Raw genomic sequence first — 15,354 nt, forward strand, 5'->3', positions numbered from 1 at the left:
TTCCCTTTTCATCCCTCAAACAGCCACATATCCTTTGTCTTTTTAACAGCTCCATAAATGTTTACTTTATTGGTCGATTTGACGTCATGTGTCACTTTGAAATAGGTAAACAAACAGACGTCGGTGCACCAGCCATGGAACATAGATTGAGTGTTGACCTGAGTTTACCTTCTACCCAACCACAAAAGTTTAGCTTTTAAATGTAACCATCGTTTGTTAATTTTTATTACGATTGTTGAATGACGAAATGCGAATACACGTAAGACAATATCTATTTCTTGCCAGCACTATTGCTATTCTTCTCTTTTTGCTCTTCCGCAACTCTCCGGCACCTCAGCATATGAAGATGTTGTCTTGCTTCGGTCACCAGTTTGTCCATTGTGGTTGAATTTTTCCGTGCCCTAATACAAAATAATAAATTTTATTAATGTTTTTTCCATTTCAATTCTACATAGGCGGGTATTTTCAAAATCTAAGACACCATTCCCAATACTGCAATCGCAAAATTCCCACTTTAATATTGCAATTGGTTGCGTAAAAGGTAGTTTTCCTTTGAAAAGCTATGACTTTTAAATTTTTTTCATATTTTAGACAACATTTGATCTTCATCATTGGAATTGATTGTGTATAAGAAAATTGTTTTTTGAAAAATCTGTAACAAACCAGTAATTACCATGCTGAACAGGGAACGGTGCCTAAAATTTTGGAAACACAGTCCTTTGCCAATTGTAGGCAACCACAAAAGTAATGACTGTGTTTCTTATACTTTAACCAACATTCCTTCTTCAACATTGCAATTGATTTTGCATAATAGAGCAGTTGTTTGAAAATATGTTATAAACAACCAATTACAATTCTGAACAGGGAACGGTGACAAAATTTTTGGAAAAGCAGTCCTTTGCCAATTGTAGGCAACAACAGAAGCAATGATTTGGTTTCTTATATTTTAACCAACATTCCTTCTTCAACATTGGATTTGATTTGCATAAGAGAGCTGTTGTTTGAAAACATGTTACAAACAACCAATTACAATGCTGAACAGGGAACGGTGCCTAAAATTTTTGAAACGCAGTCCTTTGCCTTTTCTTTCTATTGTTGCCTGAAATAATAGTAATAATACAATACAATGCTAAATTTATAGGCTACATTTCCTTTTAAACATTTCCCTCTAGACTAACTGTTTTAAACCTGTTAAAATAAAAAATAAATTCATGCAACAAAAGGTTAAAAAAAAATATTACTGAATGGCGGTGTAGCGTGCTTCTTCGGCCCGTTTTTCCAGCTCCCTCAGCAAATCTGATGCTTTGTTTTCCGGATACTTTCGATACCGGAGCAATTCTGCCGCTTTTTTTTTCTCCATTTCCGCATTCTTCTTCTTCGTTAGTTCCCTTAGTTTTATTTCTATTTCTCTTCCTTCCATATCAATCTTTCTCTTCTTCTCCCTTAGCTCTCTTTCTACATTTTCCTCTTCTTCTTCCATCATTTCTTTGCCAATTTTTATATTTATTGTTTTCCTCTGTTCATTTCTTTCACTTTGTAAATACTCAATCTCTTTTTCCGTTCTTTGTTTCATCTTTTCCTCTTCCTCTTCTATCATCGATTCTTCGGTGCAGTCAGTTATGGTATATTTTCCCCGGTCTCTAAAAGCGGTATTTGGGATAAAATACTGTCTATGTCTTCCACATTTTCGTCGCCGACAGAAATCGAGAGTGAATCAGACATGTCGTCCAGCAGATTTTGTGCCGCCATGATGTATGAACCATGAACTCTAAAACATTGCGCTGTAAAAATTTCTATTCTTTAGCGCCCTCTTTTCTTCTTCGTCAGCAGTATGAAAGTCAATATTTGACCAATAGATGGCCGATGAAAGGAAACGTAAAACCCAAATAAAAGCAGACAAAATAATAATAGAAGTTTTCCAAGAAAAATTACACACGTTTACAAAGAGCACGCCCCGTCCACAGTTAAAAAAACCAAACAAACAGGTAGTATACTATAAAAGAACTGGTTATTGACAAGACAATTGTTTTATGAAATTTGTATCAATCAACCAATTGCAATGTTGAAGAGAGAACGGTAGCAAGAATATTGAAAAACACAGTCCTTTCACAATTGCAGGTCACAACTGAATCAAAGACTAAGTTTATTAAGTTTATAAGCTAAATTTTCCCATTTTACATTGGAATTATTTGTGTATTTTAAAACTGCTCTCAGAAAATTTGTGTCAAACCATTAATTCATAAGTTGAAAAGGGAACGATGCCTTAACTTTTTAAAACACTCTCCTTTGCCAAATGTGGATACAATTTGTAACAAATACTGGATTTACTAAGTCTTAGCCAACATCGATTCTTCAATACGAAATTTATTATGCATGAGAAAATTTCCATTTGAAAATCTGCAACAAACCACCAATTTAATGTTGAATAGGGAACGGTGCCAAGAATTTTTTTAAACGCAGTCCTTTTGCAAATTGCAGGCTATAATACAAGGAAATACTGTGTTTGTTAAGTTTAAGTCAACATTTAGTCTTCAAAATTGGAATTGATTGTGCATATGGAAACTATTCCTAAAAATTCTTTAACAAAAAACCAATTCCAATGTTGAAGGGGGAACGGTGCCAAAACATTGAAAATCTGTAACAAAACACCAACGCTTTAAATCTGTGAATGTTATTTCTAGATGAAAAATTGCCTGCATTCCATGTTACACCATTCTAATAATCAATTTAGGTTAATTAAAGGAAATTTTTGATCAAAATCTTTCTAAGTAAACTGTTTTTTGGGATAAGATGTTTCATTGATTGATTGACTGCGTTCCAACTTTTTGATAAAAACCTTTTCTGTGGCACCTTCCAAACAATCGATCAAGGTTTTAAAAATGAAAAGGATCACCATAACGTTGGAACGTAGTTTTTTAAAATTTGAATGACTTTTGCAAAAGAAAGATCTACTGTATAATACTTTTTAAAAATGGAATGGTCCAAAAATATTGGAACGAAATTCTAAAATTTCATTTATGGATAATTATTGTCAAAAGCTGAAGTGCAAAAGAAACAAAACTTTTTTATGTTGATTTGAAGATTTTCACAACAAAACTATGTTTTAATTAATTAAGAATGCGGTTTTTCTTCACATCTCTATCTTTTTTTATTGTAACTTTTCCTTTTTACGAAACACTCATAGGTTATCGAGGCTTCCATCGCAACATTCTATCCTGTTGCCACACCTCCGTGGGGAATCACACGTCTGGTCTTCAATATTCAAGTAACGTATTCCCCAACCTCATCCTTCCCCCACCAAAGAGTTCTTGGATTAAACCCAGCACCGAAAAACTAACTTCCTTTAAGGGTTCTTCTCAAGTCACTGTGGAACACAGGTTCCTGTGCGGGTGATGATTCGTTGTCAGGCACGCTCCGAGGCCAAAGACTACGGTAAGGCCGGGAGAATGCAGAGCCTGTGACTTGAGAACAGTCCTTTAATAACGGAGATATAGTGATAGGTGTTAAGGGCCAACAATTTTATAAGTTTTAAGCACTCGGAAACCACATCGAGCAACTGCCTGGGACGGTGTCGTGTGGTGGAACGGTTTCAATTTTACATTTTAATAGGCTTAGTTTAATTTGAAAGTGTTTTAGGAATTTCTTGCGGTGTAATTTTTGTTTCGTTAATTCAAGAGACTAATTTGAAAGTGTTTTCGGATATTTGTGGTGTTCAATATACACTCCCCATTCCCACCTTCTCCAAAATTCGATTGCCTGTTTTAATTACTTTGAATTTGTTGCACATTATTTTATCCTCCAACAGCCCTCCAAAAGCCCTCCACTCAGACTGTCCTATTCAAGAATCGAACATTACCATTATTATCAACAATCAAACAATGGCACCGCGTCGTCAAATGACTGATGCTGAAAAGGCAGAAAAGAATAGGAAGCAAAGAGAGAAAAGAGCGCAAGAAGATCCAGAGATTAGAGAAAAACGTTTGCATGACAATAGAGCCAGGGCACAATATGTGCGCGATGAGAAAAAGCAGCGTCTCGATCAAGAAGTTCAACGTCAAACCCAAGATAAAGTAGACAAGAAAGTGCGTCTAGAAGTAGAAGCGCAAAGACGTAAAGAAAACCGAGCTCAAGAGCCAGACGAAATACAACAAGCTAGGCTACAAGAGCAATCATTGCGACAGCAAGCTCTGCGTGAAGAGGAAAGTGAGGAAGAAACGCGTGCAAGGCTAAGAGATCAAGCAACACGACAGCAAGCTATACGCAACGCAGAAACCGATGATGAAAGGCGCGTAAGGATGATCGAGGATAACTTGCGCCATCAAGTCCTACGCGCCCAAGAGACGGTAGAAGAGAGGATGTCGCGTTCCATGGCTGACAGATTGCGTCATCAGATGTATCTGGTTGAAGAAACGGAAGAAGAGGCGGAAATACGTAGGGAACTTAACAGGGAACAAACAGCCAACTACAGAGCGGCAGAGATAGAAGAAGAAAGGGAAGGAAGACGAGAACAGAGTCAATCTCGAATGGAACGTTTGCGAGAAGAGAGAGAGGAAGACGAGGAATTACTTCGTGCCATGAATGCATTGGAACATGCTTAAATTATACCATTGGAAACTAAAGAGGAGCGCACTTTTCGCGAAGAGCTATTGGCTGCCCGCAACCGTGCGGGAGTGCCAAGAACTCATAGAGCGGCTTGCAAAACATTGGCTTCCGAAGACCGAGTTCCATTGCACGATTGTGGAGAAATGACCGTCACGTGCGGCGAATTGAATGCCAGGCATTTCAAGGGTGAACAACCGACAGACAAGAAATTCACCCAATGCTGCGCAAAAGGAAAGGTGATTCTCCCACCTCCAAAAGAGTGCCCTCAACCGCTTGTTAAACTATTGCAGAATGACCATCAAAAGGCGAAAGCGTTTATGACGAAGATCCGCATCATTACAACAGCGCTCACGCTTTTGCTTCGTTGGGAGCCAATATTTCATCTCCCCCAGGGCGTGGACCTTATTGTTTCAGAATCCACGGTCAAGTGTACCACAACACCACACCCGTCGGCCCCAATACGAATAATCCTAGGTATGCGGATCTTTATTTCATGGACGCTGCGCAGGCTGGCGAGTTCAGAGCGCTTTCCACCTCAAACGGAGGATGCTGCAGAAACTTGATGGAGGAATTGGACGCAATGCTCCGAGAAAAGAATCCGTACGCAGCCATTTACAAGATGATGCGTCAAGTGCTTGAAGAAGAGTACCGCCGAGCCCAAGATGAGAATCTACCTCACCAAACAGTAGGAATGATCATCAGCAGTGATCGAAGAAATCTAGATCAGAGACGTTACAACAGCCCGACGACAAACGAGATTGCTGTGATTTTCAAAAGCGCAAACGGTGAGCCGCCAGCGAAGAGAGATATCCGTGGCCATCTCTTCATCCCAGTCAGAGGGAGAACATTCGTTCAGATTGACACACAACAGCCCTTGTGTGACCCAATGACTTACCCTTTGCTCTTCCCCAACGGTGACGATGGCTGGCATGTAAACATGCCTTATACCACCACTACACGACGTGAAAGAGAGGAAGCAGCAGCACGGGTAATGGATGTGGATGAAGAGGAAGAGATCGATCTCCCAAGACTTGATGAGATGCTGCGGCTAGAAAATGCACCAGTAGAAGTCTTAGCTGGTGAGGAAGAGCTGGTGGAAGAACCAGAACCGGAACCAGAGGAGCAAATGGATGACGACGATAACGATCCCCATCGATTGAATCGTGGCGAAGGAAGACGAAAAAGGATCACGCAGTGCGAATTTTACAGCTTTCTCATGTCGATTCGGGAATATTTCAACAACGTCTAGGCCGGCGGATCACTCACTCAGCAATGGACGGTCGATTCTTACGTCAAGATTGAAGCCAACCGCGTCAAGTACATCCGCGAACATCAGGCGGAGCTTCACGTGGCTCAATACGACGGTCTCTTGGACTACTTGCATAATCGCGCTGAACGAGAAAACCTTACGGTCGGATCTTATCACGTCCTCCCATCGAGTTTCATCGGAAGCCCAAGGGCGATGAAGCAAGCGTACCAAGATGCAATAGCCATCTGTGGTAAATTCGGCAAGCCAGTATTCTTCCTGAATTTTACCTGCAACCCAAAGTGGAGGGAAATCACGGCCAACATTCCCAGCCATCTGTCGGCATCAGATCGGCCCGGCAAAAGAAAATTGAGATGGTCAACGACATTGAAAAGCGCCAGGTGCTGGGATTTGCGACTGCACGGACACACGTCATTGAATTTCAGAAGCGTGGATTGCCCCACTGTCACATGCTCATTTGGATCGACGAGCGTGACGCCCCTGCTACAGCGGAAGATGTGGATGCAACCATATGCGCGGAAATTCCCGATAATACAACGCATCCGAGACTTTATAAGAGCGTCATGACCCACATGATTCACGGTCCGTGTGGGTTGATCAACAAAAAATCCCCTTGCATGGACGGCGACAAGTGCTCAAAGGCTTTCCCGAAGCAACATAGCCAAGAAACACTCCTAAACGATAACGGCTACCGCACTTACAGACGAAGAGATACGGGCGTTGTACACCGCTTGAAACGAGGACATACGCATTTCGAAGTTGACAATAGATGGGTCGTTCCTGACAACCCTTGGTTATCCCTCAAGTATGACTCCCACATCAACCTCGAATACTGCGCATCCATCGTCAGCGTAAAGTACATCTTCAAGTACGTCTACAAAGGGTACGATTGCCTGAAAATGGATCAAAAAGTGGGAACGTATCGTCTGGCAGAAGGCGAAGAACCAAGGGTGGAGTGGGACGAAATCACGTGCCATCTTGATGCGCGTTATGTCAGCGCGCCGGAAGCCTGTTGGCGAATCTTCAAGTTTCCCCTTTCCGACCGTTCGCATGCCACCTATCACCTGGCCGTCCATTTGCCCCGAGAGCAGCCCGTCTTTTTCCAACCGGGAAACGAAATGCAAGCCGCCATCAATGCCGCTTCGAGAGACACCAACCTAACTGCTTTCTTTAAGTTGAATCGCGTCGACGAGAGCGCACGGCAATATTTCTACAGAGAAATACCTCACCACTACGTTTTCATCAATAAAACCAATTCGTGGAAGCCTCGCGTGAAACGGGCCAAGATCATCGGTCGCCTATACACGGTTGGCGTTCGACAGGTGGAACGGCATTGCCTTCGTTTGCTTCTCATCAACGTTAAAGAGCCAACAAGCTTTGAAGATTTGCGAACAGTCGAACAGATTGTCCATCCCACTTTCAAGGCGGCAGCAATAGCACTGAATTTGCTGGAAGACGACACTGCTTGGGCTAGAGCCATGCAAGAAGCGGCAGCATTCCAAATGCCTCTTCAGCTGGGGCAGCTTTTTGTCGACATTTGCCTGTTCTGCAATCCCTCCGACGCTCTGCATCTATTTGAAATCAACCTGAACCATCTGATGGAAGACTACATTAGAAGCGGACACGAAGCCAACGTGGCCAAGAACTTGACGTTGAAATGGATTCAGGACAAGCTACGTCTCCACAATCAGACGATGGAAGATCTCTCCTTGCCTGTCCCGGATTTCCATCTGATTAACCAACTGGTCGAATTTCAGATGGAAGAGAACAACGAAAACAGTCAAAGAGAAAAGAGACTGATGGGCGAAATGATGTTGGCGCAACTCAACGACGGGCAACGCGCGGCCTTTGATCAAGTCATGACTGCTGTCAACGATGTCAACAACTCACATCCGAGGCAGTATTTCCTGGACGGCCCTGGAGGAACGGGAAAGACCTTTCTCTACAACACCCTCATCACCGTCCTCCAAGGCCAAGGGAGACAAGTCATCGCAGTAGCTTCCACGGGGATAGCGTCCACTTTGTTACTGGACGGAACAACTTACCATTCGCAGTTCAAGATTTATCCTCCAATAACCGAGACGACATGATCGAAAATCGAAGAAGCTAGCTACAACGCGCAACTGATCAGAAACGCCAGTCTCATAATTTCCGACGAAGCCACCATGAAGACCAACCACGCCCTCGACGCGATCAATCATCTTTTCCAAACTCTCATGAAGAATCGCGTCGATCCCTACGGTGGCAAAGTCCTCTTGCTCGGCGGCGATTTTAGACAGTGCTTGCCCGTTGTGAGACACGGAAACAGGGTCAAAATCATCGAAGCGAACATCACCAATAACGCAACTTGGCCTCTTTTTCGACAGCTTCGATTGGTGCAAAACATGCGCACCGTCGATGGTAGTCAAGATTTCGCTGATTGGCTCATTCAACTGGGAAATGGATCTTTGGCACAAACACCCCGGCTCAATGACCCAGATCTCATCGAAATCCCGCAAGACCTTCTCAACATTCGAACTAACTTAATCGAACACGTCTTTGGCGATCCATCGGATCTCTTAAACGAAGGCGTCAGAGAACAAGTTTGTAACCGTGCTATTCTATGTCCCAAGAATGAAGACTGTCTTAGGATCAACAACAAGATCATTGGCGAGATGCCTGGCGCGTTGAAAGTCTGCAAAAGTATCGACACTATCGATTCAGAGGACCCAGAGGAAATTTCCAACTACCCTCCGGAAATTTTAAATACCTTCAACGTCTCCGGGCTACCTCCGCACCAACTCAAACTGAAAATAGGAGCAATCGTCATTCTTCTCAAGAACATTGACTCGCGACAGGGACTTTGCAACGGCACGAGGCTCATCATCAAGGCGCTCAGCGGTAACCTGATTGTGGCAGAGATCGCGGCCGGGAAACACAAAGGACACAACGTCTTCCTTCCGCGGATGTCCATGTCTCCCACCGACTCTGACTTGCCCTTCAAACTCAAAAGATTGAAGTTTCCTGTGCTTGTGGCTTTCGCTATGACCATCAACAAGTCACAGGGACAGACTTTTGAGCGAGTAGGCATCTACCTTCCGGAATCCGTTTTCAGCCACGGCCAACTATACGTCGCATTCTCGCGTGCAACATCAAGAGAAGATGTCAAGGTTCAGTGTGAAGAAACAGAGAAACAGGGCAAGCTACTTAGGAATATTCCACAATCCACGGAACAAGATAAAAACAAGATATTCAAGAAAAACATTGTTTTTAATGAAGTTCTCCTACAAGAATAGCCAGAGCCGAAGAAAAAAAACCAAAAAATATCAGCCCATGTGATAACAACAACCACAAAAAAAAGAGGAACTAAATTCCGCCTCGGTCTACGGGCCAAATAAGGAGCACGGGCATGGCCTTGGGGGCAGTTCCCAAGTGCGCTCAACCGTGATTTGTTTTTCTTCCATTGTTTTTTAAGTGTAGGAGAGGTATGACTTGACAGTACGTGGATTAAGGGGCTTTAAGTGGATTAAAAATAGGTCCGATTAAATACTAGACTTTGCCTATTACCGTCCTGGGACGGGCTGCCGTATACTCCCTTTTGCACCTCTCAAACAACCACCTTGCATTTTGTTCTCAACAGCTCCACTGAAAGCATTCCATCACTTTTAAGAGACCGTTCCCTTTTGCAGCCCTCAAACAACCACTATAACTTTTTTGCACATTACAGTATTCATATTAAACAGCTCATTTGGCTGCAATCCAACACCTTTAAGAGACCTTTCCCTTTTGCGTTCCTCGAACCCCCACCATTACTTTGTATTCATAACAGATCTATTGATTGTGTTTCACCACCCTTCAGAGACCGTTCCCTTTTGCATCCCTCAAACAACAATCAATTCCTTGGGTTCTCAACAGCCCCATTGGCTGCGTTCTAGCAGTTTTCAGAGACCGTTCCCTTTTGAATCCTTTAAACAAGCCCCAATTCATTGTGTTTTCACCAGCTACATTGACTGCTTTCCAACACCCCTAAGAGATTGTCTCCTTTTCCATCCCTCAAACAAGCCACCATTCATTTTGTTTTCACCAGCTCCTTTGATTGTGTTCCAACAATCTTCAGAGACCGTTCCCTTTTGCATCACTCAAACAACCATCAATTCATTGTGTTGTTCACAGCTTCCTTAACTGCTTTCCAACACCTTTGAGGGACTGTTCCCTTTTGCATCACTCAACAATCACACATTATTTATGTTCTCAGCAGCTCCATTGACTGCTTTCCAGCCCCCTTAAGAGACCGTTCCCATTTGCATCCCTCTAAAAAGCCCCAATTCATTGTTTTTCCACCAGCTCCATGGACTGCGTTCCAACACCCTTTAGAAACCGTTACCTTTTGCATCACTCAACAATCCCACATTCTTTATGTTCTCAACAACTCCAATGACAGCTGTCCAACACCCTTCAGAGAACGTTCCTTTTGCATCCCTCAAGTAACCACCAATTCATTGTATTCTGATTAGCTCCATTGACTGCATTCCACCACCATTGAGAGACTGTTCCCTTTTGCATCCCTAAAACAAGGCCCAATTCATTTTGTTTTCACCAGCTCCATTTACTGTTCCAACAATCTTCAGAGACCGTTCCCTTTTGCATCCCTCAAACAACCTCCTATTCTTTGTGTTTTCAACAGCTGCATTGACTGCGTTCCAACACTTTTAAGAGACCGTTCCATTTTGCACTCCTCAAACAACCACTATTGCATACTGTTCTCAACAGCTCAACTGATTGTGTTCCAACACTTTCAGAGACCGTTCCGTTTTGAATCCCTCAAACAAGCCCCAAATCTTTGTGTTTTCAGCAGCTCCTTTGACTGCTTTTGTACATCCTTCAGAGACTGTTCCTTTTTGCATCCCTCAAACAACCATCAATTCATTGTGTACTGGACAGGTACTTTGACTGCGTTCCAACACCATTGAGAGACGGTTCCCTTTTCCAACCCTCAAACAACCACCAATTCTTTGCCCTTAACAGCTCCACTGACTGCATTTCAGCACTTTTCAGAGACCGTTACCTTTTGCATCCCTCAAACAACCAAAACTGCATTTTGTTCTCAACAGCTCCACTGACTGTGTTCCAACACTTTTAAGAGACCATTCCCTTTTGCACCCCTCAAACAACCACCACTGCATTTTGTTCTTAACAGCTCCAATGACAGTGTTCCAACACTTTTAAGAGACCGTTCCCTTTTGCTTCCCTGAAACAACCACCATTACTATGTATTCATAACATTATTTGACTGTGTTTCACCACCCTGCACAAACCGTTTCCGTTTGCAGCCCTCAAACAACAGCTATTGGATCCTGTTCTTAACAGCTCCCCTGACTGTGTTCCAACACTTTTAAGAGACAGTTCCCTTTTTCAGTCCTCAAACAACCACTAGAGCGTACTGTTCTCAACAGCTCCACTGACTGCTTTCCAACACTTTTAAGAGACCGTTTCCTTTTGCAGCCCTTCATCTTTCTAATTGGCGCGGACAGGGCGGGTAAAAGGACGGACGGAGGAAAACGGCGGGCAGGGCGAGACCCGCAGGAAGGGCGGAAACAGAGAACAGATTTGAAACGACGGACAGGGGACAATCATCGTCTACTACTTCCATTAATGCGCAAAGGGTATTTGTGGGAGGGATTTGTTTGTGTACAGGTCTGTTGTTTTCCGGGGAACTTTCGTTGTGTGCGCGGGCAGGGCGAAAACAACGGACAGGTTGGAAACGACGGGCAAGGGACGGGCATTGGTAAAGCACTAAAACTGCAAGTAAAGGACCAAGTAGGGAGCATGGCCTTGGAGGCAGTTCCCAAGTGCGCTCAACTGTAATTTGTTTTTCCTCCGTTGTTTGTTACGTGTATGAGTGGTACGACTTGACAATGCGTGGATTAAGGGGCTTAAAGTGGATAAATAAGTTGAAAGTAGATTCAACGGCTTACCATAGATTAAAAGGATACAAGTGGATAATAAAGTTTGTAAATTGATTAAGGGTCTTTACGTGGATTCAGCGACTTAACATGGATTAAGAAGCTTTAAGTGGATTAAGGGGCTTTAAGTGGATTAAGGGTTTTCAAGTGGTTTAAGGGGTTTAAGGACAAGTCCGACTAAATACTAGACTTCACCTATTACCGTCCTGGGACGGGCCGCCGTATACTAGTCTCCTATCTTAATAAAAGCGAATGGGGTATTTGTGGGCGGGATTTGTTTGTGTATCTGTCTGTGTGTTTGTCCGAGAAATTTCATGCGAGCGCACGCTGCCAATGGTTGTAGGCCGGTCACGTGATTTTTCATTGTAGCCAATCCCAACCCTGCATTCCGCAATTTATCTCCACGTCTTTTCCAACATGGCCGACATCATACGTACATTTTTCTACGCCGTCAACTATTACAATTCACTAATTTCAAGCAATTGCGTATACAATAACCAACTGTAATAGACTTTTTTTTGCTTCCTTCTACTAAAGCCACCAATTCATTGTCTTTTTATCAGCTCCTTTGACTGCATTCCAACAAATTTCAGAGGTCATTCCCTTTTGCATCCTTCAAATAACCACATATTCTTTGTTTTTTTTACAGCTTCATTGACTGCATTCCAATTAATTTCAGAAACCATTGCCTTTTGCACCCCTAAACAACAATCACTGCATTTTGTTCCCAACAGCTCCACTGACTGCGTTTCAACATTTTTAAGAGACCGTTCCCTTTTGCATCCCTCAAACAAGCCCCCATTCATTTTGATTTCACATGCTCCATTGACTGTGTTCCAACAATCTTCAGAGACCGGTCCCATTTGCATCCCTCAAACAAGCCTCAATTCATTGTGTTTTCACCAGCTCCATTGCCTGTATCCAACACTTTAAGAGACCGTTCCCTTTTGCAGCCCTCAAACAAACACTATTAATTTGTGTTCTGGACAGCTCCTTTGACTGCGTTCCAACAAAATTAAGAGACCGTTCTCTTTTGCTTCCCTGAAACAACCAACATTACCATGTATTTTAACAGCTCCCTTGACTGCTTTTCACCAACCTTCATAGACCGTTTCCTATTGCATCCCTGAAACAACCACCTATTCATTGTGTTCTCATTAGCTCCATTGACTGCTTTGCAACACTCTTTAAAGACCGTTCCCTTTTGCATCCCTCACACAAACACCAATTCATTGTATTCTGATTAGCTCCTTTGACTGCATTCTATCACCTTTGAGAGACCGTTGCCTTTTGCATCCCTCAAAAAAGCCCCGATTCCTTTTGTTTTCACCAGCTACCTTGACTGTGTTTCAACAATCTTCATAGACCGTTCCCTTTTGCATCCTACAAACAACTACCTATTCTTTGAGTTTTCAAAAGCCCCATTGACTGTGTTCCAGCATACTTGAGAGACCGTTCCCTTTTTCAGCCCTCAAACAACCACCAGTTCTAAGTGCTCATCAGCTCAATTGACTGCGTTCCAACACCATTGAGAGACCGTTCCCTTTTGTATCCCTCAAACAACAACGAATGCCTTGGGTTGTCAACAGCCCCATTGTCTGCGTTCCAGAACTTTTCAGGGACCGTTCCCTTTTGCATCCCTCAAACAAGCCCCCATTCATTTTGTTTTCACCAGCTCCCTTGACTTTGTTCCAACAATCTTCAGAGACCGTTCCCTTTTGCATCACTCAAACAGCCACCAATTCATTGTGTTGTTCACAGCTTCCTTGACTGCATTCCAACACCTTTGAGGGACCATTCCCTTTTGCATCACTCAACAATCACCCATTCTTTATGTTCTCAACAGCTCCTTTGACTGCTTTCCAGCACCCTTAAGAGACCGTTCCCATTTGCATCCCTCAAACAAGCCTCAATTCATTATGTTTTCACCAGCTCCATTGACTGTATCAATCACCATTGAGAGACCGTTCCCTTTTGCATCCCTCAAACAACCACCAATTCCTTGGTTTCTCAACAGTCCCTTTTGTTGGCAACGCGACACAAGACCGTTTTACAACTAGAACTTTTCGTACTCGACACTAGAACGTTTGGTCCCGACAGTAGAACTTCTGGCGCCGACACTAGAACGGCGGTGAAGGGGAGGCACTAAATTTTAGCCAACCAATAGGGAAAGACTCGAAGTGGGAAGAAAAGTTCCGACACTAGACCTTTTTTCTCCGACTGTAGAACTTTACATGGCGACACTAGACCTTTTTGCTCCGACACTGGACCGTTCTAGAAATAGAACTTTTCGATGCCGACACTACAATTTTTTGATCCCGACACTAGAACTTTTTGATCCAGACAATAGAACTTTACATGCCGACACTAGAACTTTACGTGGCGACACTAGAACTTTTCGATACCGACACTAGAACGCTTGGATCCCGACGCTAGAACGTTTCGATCCTGACACTAGAACGTTTCGATCCCGACACTAGAACTTTACGTGGCGACACTAGAACTTTTCGATACCGACACTAGAACCACGATATAATAGGAAAGGTACACTCTCGGCTATCCCAAAGACCGGCGGATGTTCAGTAAAGGGTCCCAAGATTCCCCGCCAGGTTCGCTAGTATAGGAGGCCCCTCGCCTCTCGTGGGTATAGTAAAAATTGGGGTTTTTCATTCGTTATCTATAAAATTACCAATCAATGTGTCCAGAAATTGATTTTATTTAAGCTTAATTTAATTCCCTATCCTTAAATACCTAATTCATCTAGATTAGGCAATTATTTTTATATTAAATTTGTGATTGAAATTCAAAATTTTTTGAAATTTGTGCCTTTCGCAACATTGCCTATTTCATTATATTAAACACGTTTGTCTTCTCTCTAGTGCAGAATTCATTGGAAATAGAATTTGACAATATTTATTAAATATATCCATTTTTGACAAAGGTGAAATTGAGACAAGAGTATCTTGCTGAAGGTACTTCCAACTACACCACTATCACAAATCAATGAGAAACAGGTAGTTACAAAATACTCTATATTTCTTAATATATACGGAATCAAAGAAAAAAGTAGCGTGGGGAGTTACTTGAAGACCCGGGTAGTGACTAAGACACGTTTATTCACCGTAAACGTACATAACACTACAACAGATATAAGTAGACTGGGGCACAGCAAGGGAAACGTACGAGTATTTATGCACTTATGTGGACAGCAGCTACCGGGGAAAATATCCGCTGACAAGACTGCCGGACATCTCGGGTAGAGTTGCGGTCAATAGCCGATACAGAAGCGCCGGACGTGACAACTAGTCCATGGGGCCTCAAATAACCGCGACAATATTTAGTTAAACAGGTTAATCGTATGCCATTAATAAAACGACGACTGATTAACCTATTTTACTTTTTAAAAATGAGCAGGTAATCCTATGCCATTGGTAAAAACCACGGCGACTGATAAACCTACTTTAGTTTTTTTTTAAATGAGCAGGTTAATCGTATGCCATTGGTAAAAACCAAATAATAATAAAAAAAACTGACAAACACTTT

The 15,354-nt window shown here is 42.8% G+C and overlaps 1 protein-coding gene and 2 pseudogenes across 1 annotated transcript; 2 read left to right on the top strand and 1 right to left on the bottom strand.

Moving 5' to 3' along the window:
* Positions 1 to 236: 236 nt before the first annotated feature.
* Positions 237 to 1,610, bottom strand: LOC123466853 (PH domain-containing protein DDB_G0287875-like). Its single transcript, XM_045166982.1, has 2 exons — positions 1,242 to 1,610; positions 237 to 401 (listed from the first exon to the last, which is right to left on the bottom strand). Exons 1-2 carry the CDS (start codon positions 1,595 to 1,597, stop codon positions 272 to 274), a joined length of 486 nt encoding a protein of 161 aa, XP_045022917.1. The 5' UTR covers positions 1,598 to 1,610; the 3' UTR covers positions 237 to 271.
* Positions 1,611 to 3,878: 2,268 nt separating this feature from the next.
* Positions 3,879 to 7,306, top strand: LOC123466845 (annotated as a pseudogene).
* A 41-nt stretch (positions 7,307 to 7,347) lies between these two features.
* On the top strand, positions 7,348 to 9,144 carry LOC123466846 (annotated as a pseudogene).
* Positions 9,145 to 15,354: the final 6,210 nt, after the last annotated feature.

The sequence above is a fragment of the Daphnia magna genome, unplaced genomic scaffold, assembly GCF_020631705.1.
Source record: "Daphnia magna isolate NIES unplaced genomic scaffold, ASM2063170v1.1 Dm_contigs120, whole genome shotgun sequence".
NCBI lineage: Eukaryota > Metazoa > Arthropoda > Branchiopoda > Diplostraca > Daphniidae > Daphnia > Daphnia magna.

What these genes read in the sequence shown, in the direction of transcription:
- LOC123466853 (XM_045166982.1), bottom strand. Translation starts at nt 1,597, where the DNA reads ATGATAGAAGAGGAAGAGGAAAAGATGAAACAAAGAACGGAAAAAGAG. An exon ending in GCACGCTACACCGCCATTCA is followed by an intron (nt 402 to 1,241) that starts GTAATATTTTTT and finishes ATTTTGTATTAG; the next exon opens with GGCACGGAAAAATTCAACCA.